Below are 19987 nucleotides of genomic sequence, written 5' to 3' on the forward strand. Positions count from 1 at the left end.
AAGGATTTTGTTGTCAAATTAGTCTAAGGATAAAAAAACAATTATTATAATAAGGGAATGTAATAATAAAACTATCTCTCACAAAGGTAAAAAAAAAAAAAAAAAGGCAGATAGAGAATTAGAGATTAATTAAAATTCAATAAAGCTATGAAAACTAAATCCCAAAGAACCCATAAGTGATCTTAAGAAATTTTGTTGGTTTTTTTGTAGCATAGAGAGAGAAGTGAGGCTACTTAGTTGGCAGAGGGTCTCAACTTCGTCTTTCAACCTCGGAAGGTGGTGAACTGGTCTGAACAATTTTTGTCACCTTCCGAGGTTGTCACACTCGTCTTTTTTTTTTTTTAAAAAAACGCCTACAAATAAGAAAAAAGAAACAAAACCCTTCGGCTTTACTTAAACCCAAACAATACTTTTACAGTCGCAAACAAACATGAATAATCTGTGTCTATATGCTCCTCATTCTCACTGCGTCTCCATGATGAAACTGCCACCACCACCACCACTAAGTGCTCCAAAGGTCAGTGTCACTCTCTCACATTGTAATATTCGCCTCAACAATCTGTTTGGTTGCTAAGAAAATTTTAAAAATAGTTGAATAAAGGAACTGTATATATCTCAGTCACAGATTTGGAGCTCGTTTAGTTCGTCTCAGAGGGAATTCAAAGTACGTGCTGTTTCAACCACTGGGAATATTGACGCCTCCAATTACATTCCAAAGGCGCCGATTTTTCTCCCCGAAGGCCCATGGAAGCAGGTGGTCATTTTTCTTTTCTTTGTTTGGGAAACATAATTTGCATATATTTGTCAAAAAAGTACTTTTTAAAAACATATTTATCAAAAAAAAAAAAAAAAAAGCATTTGAATGTCACTGGTAAAATATGTAATCAATGTGTAGATTCCTGGGGGAGTTACTGCCGCAGAGGGATTCAAAGCTGCCGGTATGTATGGCGGTTTGCGTGCTAAAGGCGAGAAACCTGACCTTGCCCTTGTCACTTGTGAGGTGGATGCCACATCTGCAGGTTAGCTAGCTTTCATGTTGCTAAGCAAATTTAGTTTCAATCATTTTTATGCTTTTGTTTTGTAGTAAAACTTATTTTCCAGTTGTTTATGGTCTTAAGTATTTTTCTTGAGTTGTGTGCACTTGGTACAATATTGGCTCTTTGAGAATTTAAGAAAGGAAAGGATTTGATTGGAGATACTGTTTCATGTCAATATTTATTTATAGGGGCGTTCACAACGAATGTGGTTGCTGCTGCACCAGTGTTATACTGCAAGAAGGTGTTAGACATTTCAAAAACGGTACTCAACTCCTTTTTCTGTCAACCATAAATCAATAAATGGAGGGATGACTTGTAGTTAGCATGAATTTTAGATATTATTATGATTATTATTTGTTTCTGGCTAGATTATACTTTTGACAATACTTTGTTTTAAAGGGCTTGCTACCTTGAACATTTGATGTATAAGTTATTCATTCTACACATATTTTGCCATAGTATGGCCTATAAATCAAAATAGGGATTTTTTGAGTGGTTGCTGTTCAGATTTTTTTTATATTATGTTTTCAGTTTCTTATCTATCTGCTAATGACTCAATTTCGGCAACTCATCAGGCACGTGCAGTGTTAATAAATGCTGGCCAAGCCAATGCAGCAACGGTAAGATATCTGAGTATATTGATGCTTTGCTTGTATATTCCTGTCCAGCAACTGCATAGTTTCAGTCAAAATCTGGTACAATACCAAAGTTAATGGTTGTTCTCCCCCCGGGGGCACTGAGGCCATGTCTGTGCAAAGACTAGGGGTTTATTCAAGTCAACCACATTATTTGCTGTCAGCCTGTTACTTTGAGAGATTCATTGAATAGGGGGAAAAATGTTGTTGCTTTGAGTGTGAATCAAGTCTTATGTGGCTAAATGACCTACCAATGATGTCCAGGGTGATGCAGGATACCAGGATGTGATAGAATCTGCCAACATGCTTGCTGAGGTATGCTACCTTCAGAGTCTGAACACTTCATTCCCATCGTTGTGGTTGTGCAGGTTCAATTTTTTCTTGCTAATTAGACTAAGAATATTCTTTGCTGCAGCTACTTCAAAGGAGACCAGAAGAAGTGTTGATTGAATCCACTGGTGTAATTGGTCAAAGAATAAAGAAGGTAACTTGGTGACCTTATGTATGTTATACTGATCACATTGATGTGCACCATGCCTGCCAAATAGACCAGCTAAAATTTTTTGCCGCAATTTCTTTTGTCAGATTAATAACATGCCCTGTTTCTTTCAATGTTTTACATATAATTGATACTCTAATGCACATGCAGGAAGCGCTTTTAAAGTCACTTCCAAAACTAGTTGCTTTGCTCTCATCATCAACTGAGGGGTAATGCTCATGCTTTCTTCATTTTAGTTTGTGTTATTGACGTTAATCCATGTTTATGAAGGCACCTGCTTGTCTGTGTTTTCTACTTCCAATCTTCTATGTTGATTTTTTCTATTGTTTTGAAAAATGTATAAGCTTCAAATGATCTCCTTGATAGGTTGTTTAGTCTCCTATGTCATGTTTATTAAAACATTCTTGAATATTATCAGCACATGTGCAGGGCAGATTCTGCAGCAGTGGCAATCACAACGACTGACCTTGTAAGCAAGAGCATTGCAATTGAATCTCAGGTGTGCAAGTACTTGTTTTCTGTGTCAATTTGCATGCATATGTGTTACCGTTACAAATTTAAACCAATGATTATCAGCATGCATATCTTGAGAGGTAATTGTGCTACTTGCTTAAATGAGGCACTGAATATGGATACTGGATCAAGGACCAAACAGGAGTAACTCTTGTTGGTTTCTTGATTTCTAATGCATAATTGGTGACTCTTTAGAGTTTAATAAGGACAATATCTAATGTTAAAGAAAATGGTTTGTTTCAGCAATGGGCTGTATCTTGTCAATAAAAAGCAATAAGCAAGTTAACATCCTTCCTTTGTAGAAAATGTTGTTGTATAGAATAGCCTTATCTCAACCTTACAGAACTTGCATCCCAGGAAATTAGGATTCTTCTATATTATTATTCTTGGAAATTTAACTTCCTGCCAAAGACAGGCCTTTAAAAGTTATAAATTCCTCAGGTTGGAGGGAGAACAGTAAGAGTTGGGGGAATGGCAAAAGGTTCTGGGATGATCCACCCAAATATGGCTACCATGCTTGGTGTATGTATCCTCATGGTTCTCCTGCAACTTTATGGGAAGCATACATTTCTTTTCCATTCCTTTATATTGCTTTATGTGTTCCAGGTAATAACAACTGATGCCCTGGTTACAAGTGATATTTGGAGAAAGATGGTGCAGATTTCTGTAAACAGGAGTTTCAACCAGATAACTGTATGGAATATCATTGCTTTAATCCCGTCTATTTTATAGGATTATTGACTTGGCTATCATTTTTGTAATTTTCGCTGTGCCCTCTTTTACACAGACTTCCTTTAATTTAGGTATCATAAGTAACTCTCCTCTTTTGTCTCTTGCATGTAATGAGCACCCATTTGTGAATGCAGTAATTCACACTGTAGTTAACTTTATACCCATTTTACAGTTTCTCTTATTATCTCCTGTCAATGGGATGAACTTTACCTCATATTGGACTGCTTGATGTTTAGACGCGAATCTTTGGCCTGCACATCCTTTACCTCTCCTTAATATCAATATTTCTATATATTCTATGTGTGCATCTTTGTCTTGGTATTATGTCATATGAAAGCTCTCTGTAAATTTCATTGTCAATACAATTAATCATAATGCCAAAACAATTAAAGTTTTCCTCTCTCTCTCTGTTGTGAATTGAGAAATAAAAGATAATGTAGTCAATTCGAGATGACTAATCTCCTGAACTTGAGAGAGGAAATAGACATTTTTTTATTAATTTTCTACTTGCTTCATTCACAATTCCTACGTACATAAATACTAGTGAGGAGATAAGCTTCATCACAACCAAGTCCTAAAACATAGGATCCAATCCTACTTAAATTTAAATACAAATTGAAATTAAATCCTAATCCTCATCCTGATCTACTACATAATTTTATTAGAATTCTATTCAAATTCAAACTTCTTCAACTAGTTCAGAATTATTTGCCATTTGGCCTTAGGACACAACATTCCCTTCCCCTTCAGATGAATCTTGTCCTCAGGATTCTACAACATAGAAATTAACCCTTGGTCACATTGATTGGAGAATACTCGGCCTCGGATTTTGAAGTGTTGAAGGAAAATTATGATCGTGGAGACTTGCACCAATTCTTTAACCATTTTTGTGAGCACTAGAGACAAAAATATCTTGCTTCTCATACCCTTGAACTCATTGGGAATGACAAATTCAATGTGTGTGCTTGAGATCGACTAATTTGAATTCATGAAAAGATCCCTTTGATCAATCTTTTCCACTTCATTGAACCTTTGATCTTCAAACTCAATTTTTGTAGAAAGTGCACCCTCCAACATATTACTTTCTTGAATTGTTGGTGATACTTGGAGCACTTCACTTTGATTCTCCGAAATTTCATGAGATCCTTAATCTTTTAATTATTCTTTGAGTTCTAAAAGTACATTGGATTGTTTATCTAAGACCTCTATCATTTGATCCCACGAATCTTGCATCTTTGCTTCCATCCTTGCTATGGTTTTGGACATGTCCTTAGTAATATCTAACATTCGGTTGACAATCTTTGACATGCTCTCCATTCTTTGTTTGCTGGGATTGACACACTTGATAGATAGATGTGGGTTTTTTTTTTTTTGGTTGGGTGTTGCAGCGGCTGCCTGGAACTATGGTGGCTGTTGTTTGCCTTGGGTTGTAGATGGTGGGATAGTGTGATAGTGTGGGATGAGAATATGACTGAAATTTTTTTTTTTCCAAGAAACTAGATGGATTTATTGGCTCTGATACCAAATGTTGTGAATTGAGAAATAAAAGATAGTGTAGTCAATTCGAGATGACTTATCTCTTGAACTTGAGAGAGGAAATAAACATTTTTTTATTAATTTTCTGCTTGCTTCATTCACAATTCCTACGTACATAAATACTAGTGAGGAGATAACCTTCATCACAACCAAGTCCTAAAACATAGGATCCAACTCCTACTTAAATTTAAATACAAATTGAAATTAAATCCTACTCCTCATCCTAATCTACTACATAATTTTATTAGAATTCTATTCAAATTCAAACTTCTTAAACTACTTCAGAATTATTTGCCATTTGGCCTTGGGACACAACACTCTCCCTCTCCTGATAAGTAAAATTGTCCTCTTTATGTGGAGTGGGGTGATGTCTTCTATTGAATGATGTGTGATCCACTAAATGTTCAGTTCTTGTTGGGGTTTGACTACTTGAACTGGAACTGAATTTGAGTACAATTGGTTCGAAAACTTATTAACCCAAATATAACCAAAATTCAAAGAAAAATGAAGCAAGCCGGTAACTTCTAGATTGGGTTGGTGCAGTTCCTCTGTTCATGGTTGCTCTCCTAGTGCCCATCACGTCTGCTGTAGGTGTGTGAACTTCCAAGTTATTTACATTCAGTTGATGCTAATCAGAGGTTTAACTAATTTGTTCATTGCTCTCTTTTTTTCTTTTTCTTTTTTTCCTAATGATAATTGATTCTTTGTGTAATCAATATTTCTTTTAGTCACCACTATTCATTAACAGAAAGCTCCTCCTCTCCCCCTAATAATTTAGCCTTAAGAGAGGTTTTTGCTTCCAAGATATTTAATGAACACAATTTTGCCAGTTCACATTGATGAATATAGGCATATACATGACCTAATTTCTTATCTTATAAATATGCATATAATGTTCCTGTTCTATGAACTATATGTCCTCTTTGGCAAGACGCTTGTTGCCATGAATAAGTACCCAAGTTTCCTTTTTGACATGGTGTGATTAATCCCACTTCTGGGACATTATGAAAGTTGTAAATATAACAGGTGGTCGATTTGTTGCAACAGGTAGATGGAGACACTAGTACCAATGATACTGTTATTGCTTTGGCTAGTGGGTTATCTGGATCAACCAGGATAGCTTCTATAGACAGTTACGAGGCATTGCAACTCCAAGCATGCCTTGATGCGGTAAGTTATGCTGCTATTAAACTATTCACTCAATCATATAAATTCACAAGTATTATTTTGCTTCTCATTGATAAAGAACTGTTTTCTGCAAAACTTGCACCAACTTTCCATTGTATTTGGATGCCTCTGTTCCCCTTCCTCCTGGTGCTAACAAAACCCTTGTATTTATTTACATCTCCTAATCCAACATTACTGAAATTTTTTTGTTCACTAACATTGTAAAGTTTTTTTTTTTTTTTTTTTTTTCCTTCTTGTTTCTATCTATCTATCTTTCTTTCCTTTTTTTTTTTTTTTTTGACAAAAAAAAAAAAAAAAATGTAGTGTTGCACTAACTCTTTTCAATTGCTAGTGCTTTAATAAAATAAAATTGGTAGGGCTCAAATTTGTTCCTAGGACTTGGTCCTGCATTTTATATAATTTCATGAGAAGGGCCATAATTAGTCACGGGCCTTAAATTGTAATATTGTATGGATCTAAACCAGGTATTGAGTTCAATTTATTCGAAGTTTTATCAATTTCAAATTTTCAGGTAATGCAAGGTCTTGCCAAATCAATAGCTTGGGATGGAGAAGGAGCAACATGCTTAATAGAGGTCTGCATCTAAAGTTAATGTTATCTCTGCTTATGAGCCAAATTTGATGCTGTACATTTGCCCCATTCTATAAAATTGGACATCTAATAGTAACCTACCAAACCTACTCTTGAACACAACTATGAACAAGAAACAAGTCTCTTAGGGGAGCAATGTGAGAGGGAACAACTCTCATATCTATGAAGCAGTATCCTCTTACGCATTAATTAATTAAAAAAACAAAGAACCAGCATGACTTTTTCAGAGAGAATGAAAAGGCAAAAAAATTGAAGCTTATATTTATGACTTATTCTAGTTCAAATGGCACTTCCTCCTGTAATAATGGGTTGGAGGGTGAGGTTCTGCGTTGTGGGTTAAAGATCCATTGTGTGTATATAACTTGCAAATTAAAAATAATCTTTATGACTTAATTATGATTTCAAACTCAGCAATATGATGTGATTTTAGGGAAGTGACCGGCTGATATGTTGAAATCTTCTATCTAATTTTATCTTTAGTGTATAGGTAAGTGTGGCAGGTGCAGACAGTGAGGCTGAAGCAGCAAAGATTGCACGCTCAGTAGCATCTTCTTCACTTGTTAAGGCAGGATTTTTAAACCTGACCAACCTTCCAATTCTCACATTAGAGTCTAATCTTCTGTCAGTTTTGTTAAGCAGGCTGCTGTATATGGCAGAGATCCAAATTGGGGGCGCATTGCTGCTGCTGCAGGCTATGCAGGGATTTCTTTCCACCAAAACAAGCTTCGAGTATTGCTAGGTGATAGTCTGCTCATGGATGCTGGGGAACCACAACCATTTGACCGGTAATTCTAAGGCTTGACTTTTATGTTAAAATCTGGGGCATAACCAAGAACTAGTTCTTTTCTCTATAAGATTTGATCTTGCATATGTTTTTTTTCCCCCTCATTTTAGTTCCTCCCAGTGTACATATCTTATTTCCAATGCTCTGTGGAAGTTGATCATAAGTTTCTATTCTTATCTTTTTTTTTTTGGTGGGGTGGGGGTGAGAGCGAAAGAGAGAATGGGCTGGTTCCTTTGATTAACTTACTGTTAACATCGGTGTGTCACTAAAATCTGGTACCTGTCACAGCACGGGGTATCATCTTGAAATTTTTCTATACAATGCTTCTTTGGTTGCTCTGTGTTAAAAAAGGCAATCAACTTTGCGATCATAGTTGCAGTTTTGAGAGCCCCAAAATGTAGCCATCATCAAATTCCAGTGTAAACACTTTGTTTCCCAAGCTAGTTTATACCCCATGTTTTAGAACTGAATTTTTTGAGGTAGAGGACTCTCCTGTATAGATGAGTGCAGGTTTGATTCTGTGAAGGCATGGTTGCAAGTGCACGTTTTTTTTCTAAGAGTACGTTTGGTATGTTGTAATAACTCTTGTAATGGAATAGTTATTCATGTGTAATAACAATTCGATCATTTGGTTGCATCTTTATTACATGGATTAGTTATTACATTGGAATGACTATTCTCTAAATTGAAGAATAGTTATTCCTCTTTAAATTGGATGTAATAGCTATTCTTTAGTATATATAATAGGTTTGAAAATTAATATATTTCCAAAAATATAAAATTTCCTTATACATCATCTTTTATAAGTTTTCCATATGTAACAACCAAACTTATGAACAGTAATAGTTATTCCATTACAATGTCTTCTATTCCCAATAATAAAGATTACTATTCCTAATGTAATTTACATTCATTGTACCAAACGTACCCTAAGCATTTTACATGTGCACATTGCCTTTTAAGCATGTCACTTTCTGTTTTGCAAATTCTTTTCAGCTTGTACCTACAATGTATTGAGTAATTGGAGATGTTTTCAGGGCTGCAGCAAGTAACTATCTGAGGAAGGCTGGTGAAACCCACAGTACAGTTAAAATACATATATCAGTTGGTAAGCTTCTGTAGTACTCATGAAACATACAAATGCTAATTTTTCTCCCTGTTTATAGTTAAATCCAGAATTATCAAGTCCACTAAAATTAGCCAGTTAAGGGATAACCCTCCCCTAGAGGGTGGGATCCACATAATTTTGTAAAAAAGAAAAAAATATAAATGCAATTTTGCCTGCTAACCTTTGTTTACACAATGAATACTAGTATTGGTTTAGAATGTTTGTCCATAATCTGAATATTCAGACTGAATCCAAACAATTCAGTTAGGGTGATGCTTATGTCCCTGCTTAGGCTGCAGATTTGCATAGTTGTTAAATGGCTAGGACTCCTGAATTCTCTTCAAGTTAAATAACTACTATTCATTTTTAAAAAGAAGAACGGAAAACAATGTGTTAGCTCTTTGCCATTCGGTAGCTAATCTGGGCTGTATTTCTTGTGTTCGAACAAGTTGGCTAGCTGAATTTAGTATTTGCTCATTTGGGCAGCCATCTTCTCAAATATAAAGATTTAGTGCGATCTTATCATAATAAAGATTTAGTGCATAGTTGACAACTCATGTTTAGTTACCCAACAGATAATGTCTAAAAAAAGAAATTCAGAAAGATATCTGTCATCTCATATTCTCATTGCATCAGTATACTTTACTATAAATGAGCATAATGAGATTTTACATCTTTTGGTGTTAATCTTATTTAATTTCCCTCATTTCTTCTTTCAAACAGGTGATGGATTGGGAAGTGGGCAAGCTTGGGGATGTGATTTAAGTTATGATTATGTCAAAATAAATGCAGAATACACAACATAAAAGAAACACTTGTGCCATCTCGTATTTATTCTCACTTCAGGATTTCCAAACAATTAAACCCTCTTTATCATATATTGATTATAGGTTTAATGTTCTGTCATTGTTGTTTCTCATGTAGATCTGCTTATGCAAAACATTTTTCAACAATCAACACTTGCATGATTGCAAATAAATTTTGGAGCTCATTCCTACTATCATAAGAAAAAATTAGGAGACATTCTAGGAAATCAAACATCTGAACTGGAGGTCTCTGGTAAAAACTCCTAATAATCACTACACGATAGTAGGAACGATAACACATTTGTGGTAAGTCTGCAACAGAAACAGAACCTCTTTTCCCCTTCCAAAGCAGCCCCATACTTAAGTCTGAATATAAATCTCTACCTTGAAAAGGAAAAGTATCACCTACTTACAAGACTTGTGAAAGGCTTTGGATCTGGAAACACTGATTTAGTGATTTCTGGTCCTTCATTCTAGTTTAATTAGTGGGAATTGACGGGGCCAGGCTTCAGCAAAGCCATCAAAATGTTGGTTAGACTTGCATGAAAACAAGGTTCTACCTGTCGTGGAAACAAGAAGGACCTCACCATATACTTAGCACTAAGGAGGCCTCTTTCATCAAGACTAAACATGGATACAAATCTACCAACAATACAAACTTTGAAATTAATACTGCTATATACAAAGCATCAAACACCATATATTAACTTAGTTAAAAAGTTATCACCACACAGTAGTGCATGTATCATCCAAAGTTCTTAGACCATCAAAAACTATGAAAACAGTTGAGGCAAATACTTATTTATCCACACACACAGGAACAAAAGATAGGACATCGTACAGAAATGTCGACTCATAATGCTTCAGCAACAGGGTAGTGCATCTCAGTGTGTGATTTTCTAAGGAAGCTATTCCCACAGTGGGAGTTGGAGCTGCCAACTTCAAAAACCTCAAATTCATTAGAACCCTTAGCAGCCTTGCGAGATTGTTTCTTGTCCTTGCCACTTATCCCATGTGAAGAGTTCTTCTGCCCTTTCTTTCCATTTTTCTTTTCATTTTTCTTGTCATTTTTCTTGTTGTTTTTATACTTCTGTGAGCTCTTGTTTTTAACCGAGTGTGACATCAAAGTAGGCCTTGGATCATACACATCAGGAGCCCATTTCACAGGCAGTTTCTTCGGCGGAATCCCCTGAGTCCTACGGCTACCTTTCATGGCAGACACAAGCTTCAAAGGAGTCTGGAAGGTATAAAGTTAATAATAAAAAAAGCATTACAATGATTCCCCAGCATATTTTAAATAATAATAATGTGCAGCCATTTTGAAAAATCTAAATGACATCTTACAGAAGAAATACAAAAATTAAGCAACCAAACCTAAGTTTTCTAATCAATCACATCTAGGTTTTCCTAAACGATAAAATAAAAATCAGTTCAACTTAAACCAACTAAGCAAGGTTCCAACTTCCAAGAGCTCTCCATCATCTGACGCATCCCCAAATTAATGCTTGAATGCTAGAACCAGCTTTCCCAGGTGTTTATCAGTTATTTCCCCATCATTATTTTGTCACATCTAAAATTCACATTTAGGGTCTATTGCTAAAAACATTTCCAGCCAAGATACAATGACAGCAAAGAATATTTAGTTAGAAGAAAACTGAAAGGCACTTATGAGCTCACAACAGAAAAGACAGTGCAGGAGGAGGTAAATACAAGTGTGTGTGTGTGTGTGTAAATATATACAAGTTCAGTAACAAGTTTAGCAAAAAGATGAGAACTTACTGGCAACGATATCGATCGTGAGTAGGCATGATCGTTAGATTCCTCAGAATGGAGGCCCTGTGATATTATTTCAGGTTCCTCATCTTCTTCACCTTCTTCATCTGAAGAAGAATTAGGAAGCAACCTTAACTTTGGATATGGAAAGGTTTCAGACTTGATTAAATGCTTCTTTGGGCAAGTTTCCTTCCATTCATGTATGTCTTCCTCCCCCTCATGCCCATCAGGTGCAGGTTCCGACACTTGAACATGTTGGATATTTAGCGACTCGTGAAGAGCATCCCCAAGGGCATTTACATCAGAAGATTGACTGTCCATTGCCAAAATCAGCTTCTACAAAAATTCGAGCCCAACACATGAAGATTAGAAACATCAAGTATAATGGTAATCATTAGATTCTACAAGAACAAGAGCATCACATTCATATTCAAAAGACAACTATAGTGGCAATCAATGTGGTAAACATAAACAGCAAACAGTAAAATCTTTAAGATATCCCTCATTCCCATCAAAGCAAAAACCAAACAAACCTTGAATTCCAGAAGAATTTAAAGTGACAACACGCACATCCAACTAAACTAAACCTTAATATTTTTGAATGCACAACAATCCCAAAGTCATAAAACTAAAATAATGTTATTATTAAACATGCTAGTGAATGTAAAAAGCTTGAGGATTATCATATCAATACTCAATAAAGTCAGAAATTTCATATACATTGAAATCTACATGAAATTAAAAATAAAAGAAAAAAGAAAAAGTACCTTAAACAAATTTCCGGGCTATGACAAACCAGGAACGCGTATTTAGTATTTTACCAAACAGAATCTACTATCTTTCTCAGCTTTTGTCCACCCAAAACCTTAATCCCTCTCGATCTTGAATTTCTCAAAAACCCCACTTCAAATCTCGTACAGATCGCTCACGAAACGAGAATGACCGGGAAAATATCTCACCGAAAGAACAAAAAAACACAACAACAACAGCAGAGAAAAAGAAAGAAAAATAAAGCAAGTGTTAACTAAGATTACCACGACGATCACCTTTCTCAAGACGTTTCAGACGATGAAAAGATGAACCACCATGAAAGCAAGTCAAAGAAGGAACCAAAGGAAGAATAAAGAGTTCAACGGGTACCGAAGGCATTTTCACAATGCTCTTCGAAACCCAGTTAAGAAAAACCCCGAAACTCCTCTAATACGCCACAATTGCAGCGATTTTTTTGATCAGCGAAAGCAGATTTTTGGAGTTAAATAAGAGGTAAAACAAATTGTGGGGATGTGGGTCTGAGAAATCAGCGAGTTTGGAGGCAAAGCATGAAATGGATCGGAGGGAGAGAGAGAGACATTTGCGTGATCGGAGAAGAAGATAAGAAAGATCGGAGAAGGAGGCAGATATTGGGTATGGAAATGAGAAAGAGCAGGTGAGGGTTTACTATATACATATATAGAGAGAGAGAGAGAGAGAGAGAGAGAGTCTTTTGGTCAATGGCCAATGGGTGTATCGCCTAGACGTGTGGCGTTGTCTCAGACCAAATCAGGGACGTACACGTTTTTACCATGACTTGTTGTTCTACTTCTACGGACACAACAACATACCTTCGTTTCTCAAAAAAAAAAAAAAAAAAAAAAACGACGACAACAACATGCTGTCACAATATTTTTGCTACAGATAAAAGATAGGAGTAACAAATTTGTGACATTTTATAGTGTTTTTCGATCTTCTCTTATCCTATCCAAGTTGAGTTTGTGAGGTGTTTTTGCCTTAAAAGTCAAAACCTTATTTTCTCACATTTATTTGTTTGTGAGTGTGTTCTTTAAGTTTAAAGTAACTCTTTGGGAATAATTTATTTAACTTTTTGCTTAAATAATTTTCTTTTTTTTACTATAGATAAAAGGTAAAAGCTAAATCAATTAAGTAAATAACTTAAATGGTATCCACAAATAGGAAGAAAAATAAACAGAAGTATAATAAAATAAGTAGGTGATTGTGATTTACGTGAGATCTGCAAATAGTATGAAAAAATAAGCAATAAACTGACTTATTATAGTTATCAAAATCGTACTAGAGGTTAACCCGACTGAAGGATTGGTTCATTGGTTCAACCAGTGATTCATTGGTTGAAATTTAGGTTTATTAATTGATTAAATGGTATATTTTATAATTATAGAAAGCAACTAAAATAAAATAAGAATACTTCATTTACATAAATTAATAAATTATAACAAAAAAAAAAATATCATATGAAATAAAGTTAGAGAAAAAAGAAACACATCATTCATATGTAAATCATCCAATAACTAAGTTATATAGTCCAAAAGTCTTAAAAAAACTTATCTCATAGAAGTTCAAAATAAATCTTTAGCATAACAAAATTATTTAAATCTCCAAATACAAGTGATGATTAAAATAAGGTGTTATCGTTGGGATATTGATCACTTGTGTTTCATGCAAACGAATCGATGGAATCCACAAAGTTATATCTATCTTTAGAGTGTATAAGTTCTTCCATCTCTCTCTCTCTCTCTCTCTCTCTCTCTCTATATATATATATATATATATATATGTATGTAAGGACTGAAATTGGATTGGTCCCAAAACCAGATTGAGCTCAAACCCCAGCAGCCCAAACAATAAATTTGTAGAGCGTGGATAGAAAAACTAGATTTATCCCAGAAGGAATACGATTAGATTTAACGGTTCAAGACAGTTAGATACAAGTAAGATGAGAAAATCTATCTTCGGAATAGATTAAATAGTTTGTATCATATGGTGTTGTTGAATCAATAAAATTGTACCAGAGTTCCAATCTTTTTCCTTGATTTTTTCTCCCCTTTTTCAGTACATCTTTTCATGTTATATACTACAATCTTAGTGTCATCCATACCATACACGTGTAGGTTAGATCCAGGGGACTCCTTTCTGTCCCATCCAGCACCTCCCAGAACCATCAACTAGTAGCTATAAGGCTGCTTGATCACTGTTCAGGCATCACTTTCATATTAATGTGGCCAGAGAGTTGGTTAAGAAGCATTTAATGCGGAGGTAGCAGCTTTTGAAGATATTTATTTACCTTTCTTTTCTTACCCCTAGTCCAATGTCCCACCCTTAGTTGTGATGTAACTCCGAGGTAAGTCCGTGATGATATGACACTCAGATCTACCTCGGACACATGTTGCCGAGAAGGCTTTTGTCCTCGGATGCTTATTGGACCTATTTCATATTGTCTCTACTCCTCTCTTCATTCTGTTCTTCTCATAATCTTATTTGGACCTCCTCGGATGGTTTAACGTCCTCGGATAGGGCCATAGACCCAATTAATACTGCTTTAACAATACTTCCTAATTAACTGGCCCCCACAATATATATTTAAGTTCATCACTTTATCACATACTTCTATAGTTTTATCACTATCTCTTTATCTCTTCACTCTCAACTCTCGTCTCATGGACTGCACAACTCTTACTTTATCTTTTTAGTTTTTAATCTTTATCAATTTACCTTTTCAATTTTCAGTAGTTCAGTAATTCTATTTAGTCTTTAGAGTTCAATAACTTCAGTTCAATCTTCTTTCACAATTTCACACTATATTCTTTCTTTTATCTATGGGTTGCAATCTGTTGGTTTACACGGTTTGAGATTGGGACATTTCACATTTAGTATTTTACAACAAACCATTTTGGATTATACTTTGGTTCTTGGACTAAACGGTTTAACCAGTGGTTTGGTACAAATTTAATAACACTATGAGGCATCTCAAATTGGCATTAAAGTTTCATATTTCACAATGGGTGAGATGGCAAGTTGTGATTATCATATAATAAAAGTGACATTTTAATCACAATCTATCACATTGATAACTAACAAGTCTCGAAAATTTTGTGGAATTTTTTGTATTTATAGCATTATTGTGGTGTGCTTGGTTGAAATGATGAAAAATTGCCTTGTGCACTTGGTCATTTTAGAACATGCATTGTGCATGTGTTGCCTTTAGTGTCCAAGAACACTAGAGTTCCGAAGGCATGCCAACTCCCTTATTTAGCTTGGCAAAAGATAGAATTGTTTTTCTTATTTTAAGCTTGCTACCAAATATAGGAAAATGAGATAATTTTTTGAAAATTATTTTTTGAAAAATGATTATTTTTCATAAAATATTAATGCCTGAACAAACGGATCATAAATTGTAAATTGAATCCTTTAAATTTGGAATTATCTTGATTCTGTTCTAATTAATTTAAAATTTAGGGTTTTAGATCTTAAGGTTATACGAGGATTTAATTTCAATCGTACCATTTATGGGCATTGTTGACTTGAACATTAAATATCTTTAAAAGCTTTTTATAAGAATAAATAAATATTTTTTTATAGAAGAAATAAGATAATTTAAGCTCAAAAAGATGTAGTTTTAATATATTTAGTAGGTAATAAAAAGAACTAGTCGCTAACCCGTGCGATGCACGGGATAGTTAAACAAAATTTATACACATTCACTTTTATTGGTACAATCATTTGAAAATAATTCTAACTAATACACTTAAAAGGGTTAGTAATTTATAGTACTTACCCCCCACTATTAGTATACAGATACCAAGTGCGGTCGTCGTAGCCCTTTGAAATAACCTTCCCCAATTGGACCCTATCAAAAAAAAAAAAAAAAAAAAAAACACCCAATTAACAAAATTGATCCAAAAGGGTCTAAAAAGCACACAAAATCAATTCAAAAAACAAAAATATGAGACAAAGTAATTACTTTCCGCTGCCAATGAAATCGTCTTTTGTATTGCTTTTCCAAACTGCAGCACTTATCTCTCTAAGGCCTTCAATTAACGAAAACACAAACTTCTCTTGGAATACCGGAGTATTATGACCATCTATACACACATACACAAAAAACAAAATCAGCATAACTCACTATAACTCTATAGAAGCCTAAAAAATATAAAGAGAAATTAAAGGGGTTGAATTTGATATTTACGTTTGGAGAGAGAGAGTTTGCAGAAACTATGGCTTTATATTTCTTAACTTGAGAGAGGGGTAAGGTTGCTAGGGTTTTATTTCTTAACTTGAGAGAGGGGTAAGGTTGCTAGGGTTTTGAGGTGTTATAATGTTTTTATTTTTATTTTTTATTTTTTAAATATTGTGCTGACGTGGAAAATTGTGGTGCCAGCAGAGGCTTCGGTTTTATATATATATATATATATATAGTTTTTATTTTTTATTTTTTAAATATTGTGCTGACGTGGAAAATTGTGGTTTGTGCTGACGTGGAAAATTGTGGTGCCAGCAGAGGCTTCGGTTTTATATATATATATAGATTTGTTCATTTCTATTTTCTATTTTCAAACTTCAGTTTTTGTTTTATTATTATTATTTTTTTCTATGTCCATTTTCTCTCTCTCTCTCTCTCTCTCTCCAATCTCCACTACTAGCCTTTGCCGGCCCTCTCAATCCAAGCCAACATGGTAGAACAATCTAGTCACCATTTTACACAACCTATAATGTCATTCTTTAACATCTAATTCTTTAAATTTGCCTCTTCACTTGAGCAATCGTGGATTTTAGGTTTATTATCACGCAAACATCTTCGGCCAAATCCATTAGCCATCATCTAGAATTGATCAATTTCACCAAGACCTATCCTTGAACAAAACCCATAAACCAATATATTTCCAAAGTCGACCCGAGCACCATGCCAAATCGATCGAACCACTATGTTGAAAGTCCAACCACCAAACCTAACTTAAAAAAATCATTACCACCCAATACCCATGCACTATTCTCTTGAAGTTACGGATTACCCTTGCTAAGTTGCTGTACGGATAATAACACTGCCCCATTCGTCTCATTCTCACTTATAACTCCTATTTTCAAGTTTATCCGATTTTGCTTTAGTTTTTTTTTTTAATTTTTTTTATAAATATTTTTAGGGGGATAATTTTTAAGTTTATCTCCTACTTTGATCCATTGTATGATATTTTAACCCTATAATTAATTAGGATTTTTGATTAGTAAGCTTGTGGGGGAGGGGTGTGAGGTGTGAGGGGCAAGGGTCAGGGTTTAAGCTTCTAGGAGGGAGTTTCGCACACATATACACCTAGATTAGGCTAGAGTAGAATTTCTATCTTGTATAAAAAATAATTATTCATTTTAGGAAACGAATAATTAATTAAATTAATTAAAACATCTAATTTTATGTTAAGTTTATTTCATGCATTAAAGCACATTCTTTCTTTGGGTTTTAACCATTAAGAATGTGACACATTATTAATAATAATGAATGCCTTTTTGAGCATTAAAAGTTTTGATGATGCTATCGTGCACCCTTGGCATGATTATCATTATAAATACAAGATCTTCAAGAGAGAGTTTACACACATATACACTTAAGATTAAACTAAAGTAGGATTTTTATTTCACATAAAATTTTTTTTGATAATGTTCTAAAATGAATTCTCAATCTCGAAGATGATATTTTAACCATTGAGTTTATGAAATGTTCATTTACCATTAAATTAAAATTTTAGTATTGATTGTAAATATGGTGTTTGTGACCCTAAATGTAAAAGGTGTAATTTGCAAATTAATTTAGAAAATAAATAAAAACTTCTATTTGTTTGTTTGAGAGGAAGAATGAGAGTATGGAAAAGATAGTCTGTGTGAGTTACATTCTTGTTATAATTCCTAAGGATTTTTCTCAAGGTTTTTATTTCTATTTTAAAGAAAAAAAAATTGTGGGCTCAATGGGGATATACCCACCCATCTTTCCTTTTTTTTTTTGTTGATTTTATTCCTCACCAAATAGTAAAAATAATAATCACTTCATTTTCTCTTTTTAGTTTTCTATCCTCCAATTTTTCAGTCAAACTAAACAAATTTTTAGATTATCACTACGAATCCTTAGCATGATAATTACTTTACAAGTACAAAATTTGGTGTTCAAATCGCCAAGAGAAAGATTTACACACTTATACAGTATGCACTTAAATCGGACGGATAAGCATTTATATTTTTGTATAAGAAAAAAACAAAAAAAAAACTTTGGATTCTACTCCAATCCAAGATATTTATTTGAACTGGACCTGGATAATTGAACATCGTTTGCTTGCTGTTCGAGCTTCAGTTAGGCCCGACCCAAAATCATGCAATGAAACTCACCTAGAACGGTTGATCGATTGGATATAGTTCAAAGCGGAGAGCAGCTGAAACTCGCAGTCTCACTCTTGAGCCCATTGGTTCAAAAGCAAAAGTAAAACTTATCCAAAACGATCGTGTTTCTTTGCCTACGTTGCAATCCGTATGCCACTTTCGTTGTCTATCTCCAGATTCTCCACGAAATCTCTAAAGTCAAATTCATGATTAAACTCCATGATCTAGTAATGGGACTTTTTATTTATTTATTTTTAAATAAGTTGGTTAAATAAAAGAGTAGTGCTAATAATAAAATATTTTTTGCAATTGTTGATATGATTTGTTGTGATTTAAGTAATACCATTTTCATTTGAATTCATCGTTAACACTATTTTTATTATGCACCAATCACAATGCATTATATAAATAACTGTAAAAAATTATGAAAAAAATGTTATATCCGTAAACTTATTCATTGGGCTAAATAAACCTATTCGTTTGCAACGTACAGTTTTTTTTTTTTTTTTAAAAGAAGTGTTTAGTATAACAAAATCAAACAACAATAATATATTGTTTTTTAGTTACATGCACATTCCTTGAAGAATAGATTTTTAAATTTGAAAATGAATATAGGCTAAAATTGATTTTAATATGATTCCAAACAAAATTGATATAAAATAAAAGAATAAAATTTTGAAGTTCAGGCTAATGCTATGCAATACCTAAAATTTTCAAAAAGATCCAATTTACTCCCTAAACATAAATGTTACTTAACACTATTTTAAAATTTTGTTTCTTGCGTTTCATTCTCTATATCTGGTTATTATGTATCTACCATTGGCTGCTCGAATACCCCCTCATGTATATAATATATAGTTGCTATTATATAGTCAAAACAAGCAATAGGAAGAGAGCAAAGAACTTAAAGGAGTAGGATACTTTCAAACAATGTTAAGTATTATTTGTACTTAGGGGGTAAATTATATATTTTTGAAAATTTTTAGTGGTAACTTGCATTAATTCATACCATAGGAGTAGTTTTTGTATTTTACCCCAAAAATAAAACCTTATAATTCCACTCCTTACTCATAAAACACACTAAAAAGTATAAATTTTATGGACCGATGGATTGTACCTATAACTTTTGGAGTACATCATGTTTTAACTGGTTTAGTTTTTCTTTTATCTCTATGAAAAATAACTAATTTTGTGGTCTGTCACAGAATTTTTAATTTTTTTCTTCTAAATGCAATTATATAATAAATCTAATTGTTTCTCCAACAAATATATATATCCTACTCAAAAACAAAAATATATATAATTACATAGTTTTTTTTTACAATTACTATGATATAACCTGTTGTGATTATTGATCGACACATATGAAAGTAACTTTCGTGAATCACGATAGACCATGTCAACCCCAAAACACAAGCAAAGATACTCCTATATTATATTTATAGGGTCCAAATAGTAAAATTGGTCTTTGATTTATCTAAACCCACGTCCTTACCTCATTGGTCCATCCCACTTCACACGGATCGCCACTTCATCACTTCACAACCGTCGATTAGACCCAGATTCAACAGCCCAGATTCCCCCAACCACAGACCATGGTTCTCGCCGAGTCCGTATTAAATCTCACCCACCCAAC

At 34.0% G+C, this 19987-nt stretch overlaps 2 protein-coding genes across 4 annotated transcripts; one reads left to right on the top strand and one right to left on the bottom strand.

Annotated features, from left to right (window-relative positions):
• Positions 1-173: 173 nt before the first annotated feature.
• On the top strand, positions 174-9524 carry LOC126691653 (arginine biosynthesis bifunctional protein ArgJ, chloroplastic-like). Of its 3 annotated transcripts, none has more exons than XM_050386701.1 (17): positions 174-517; positions 626-754; positions 896-1019; positions 1226-1299; positions 1613-1657; positions 1937-1987; positions 2088-2156; positions 2322-2380; positions 2601-2670; positions 3126-3206; positions 3291-3377; positions 6000-6122; positions 6652-6714; positions 7219-7296; positions 7371-7516; positions 8553-8623; positions 9347-9524. In XM_050386701.1, exons 1-17 carry the CDS (start codon positions 431-433, stop codon positions 9427-9429), a joined length of 1440 nt encoding a protein of 479 aa, XP_050242658.1. In that variant the 5' UTR covers positions 174-430; the 3' UTR covers positions 9430-9524. The 3 variants fall into 3 exon arrangements, with proteins under 3 accessions (XP_050242658.1, XP_050242659.1, XP_050242657.1); XM_050386700.1 differs by having other exon boundaries at positions 176-517; positions 620-754; XM_050386702.1 differs by lacking the exon at positions 7219-7296 and having other exon boundaries at positions 620-754.
• A 585-nt stretch (positions 9525-10109) lies between these two features.
• LOC126691654 (uncharacterized) lies at positions 10110-12635 on the bottom strand. Its single transcript, XM_050386703.1, has 3 exons — positions 11970-12635; positions 11209-11538; positions 10110-10666 (listed from the first exon to the last, which is right to left on the bottom strand). Exons 2-3 carry the CDS (start codon positions 11521-11523, stop codon positions 10283-10285), a joined length of 699 nt encoding a protein of 232 aa, XP_050242660.1. The 5' UTR covers positions 11524-11538; positions 11970-12635; the 3' UTR covers positions 10110-10282.
• Positions 12636-19987: the final 7352 nt, after the last annotated feature.

Source organism: Quercus robur, chromosome 7 (assembly GCF_932294415.1).
Source record: "Quercus robur chromosome 7, dhQueRobu3.1, whole genome shotgun sequence".
NCBI classification, from domain to species: domain Eukaryota; kingdom Viridiplantae; phylum Streptophyta; class Magnoliopsida; order Fagales; family Fagaceae; genus Quercus; species Quercus robur.

Excerpts from the sequence above, each read along its gene's own strand:
- LOC126691653 (XM_050386700.1), top strand. The coding sequence starts at position 431 with ATGAATAATCTGTGTCTATATGCTCCTCATTCTCACTGCGTCTCCATG. Across the intron at positions 2,671-3,125 it reads GCATTGCAATTGAATCTCAG|GTTGGAGGGAGAACAGTAAG; the intron begins GTGTGCAAGTAC and ends TAAATTCCTCAG. Across the intron at positions 3,378-5,999 it reads GGAGTTTCAACCAGATAACT|GTAGATGGAGACACTAGTAC; the intron begins GTATGGAATATC and ends TTGTTGCAACAG.
- LOC126691654 (XM_050386703.1), bottom strand. The coding sequence starts at position 11,523 with ATGGACAGTCAATCTTCTGATGTAAATGCCCTTGGGGATGCTCTTCAC. Across the intron at positions 10,667-11,208 it reads CACGATCGATATCGTTGCCA|ACTCCTTTGAAGCTTGTGTC; the intron begins GTAAGTTCTCAT and ends TATACCTTCCAG.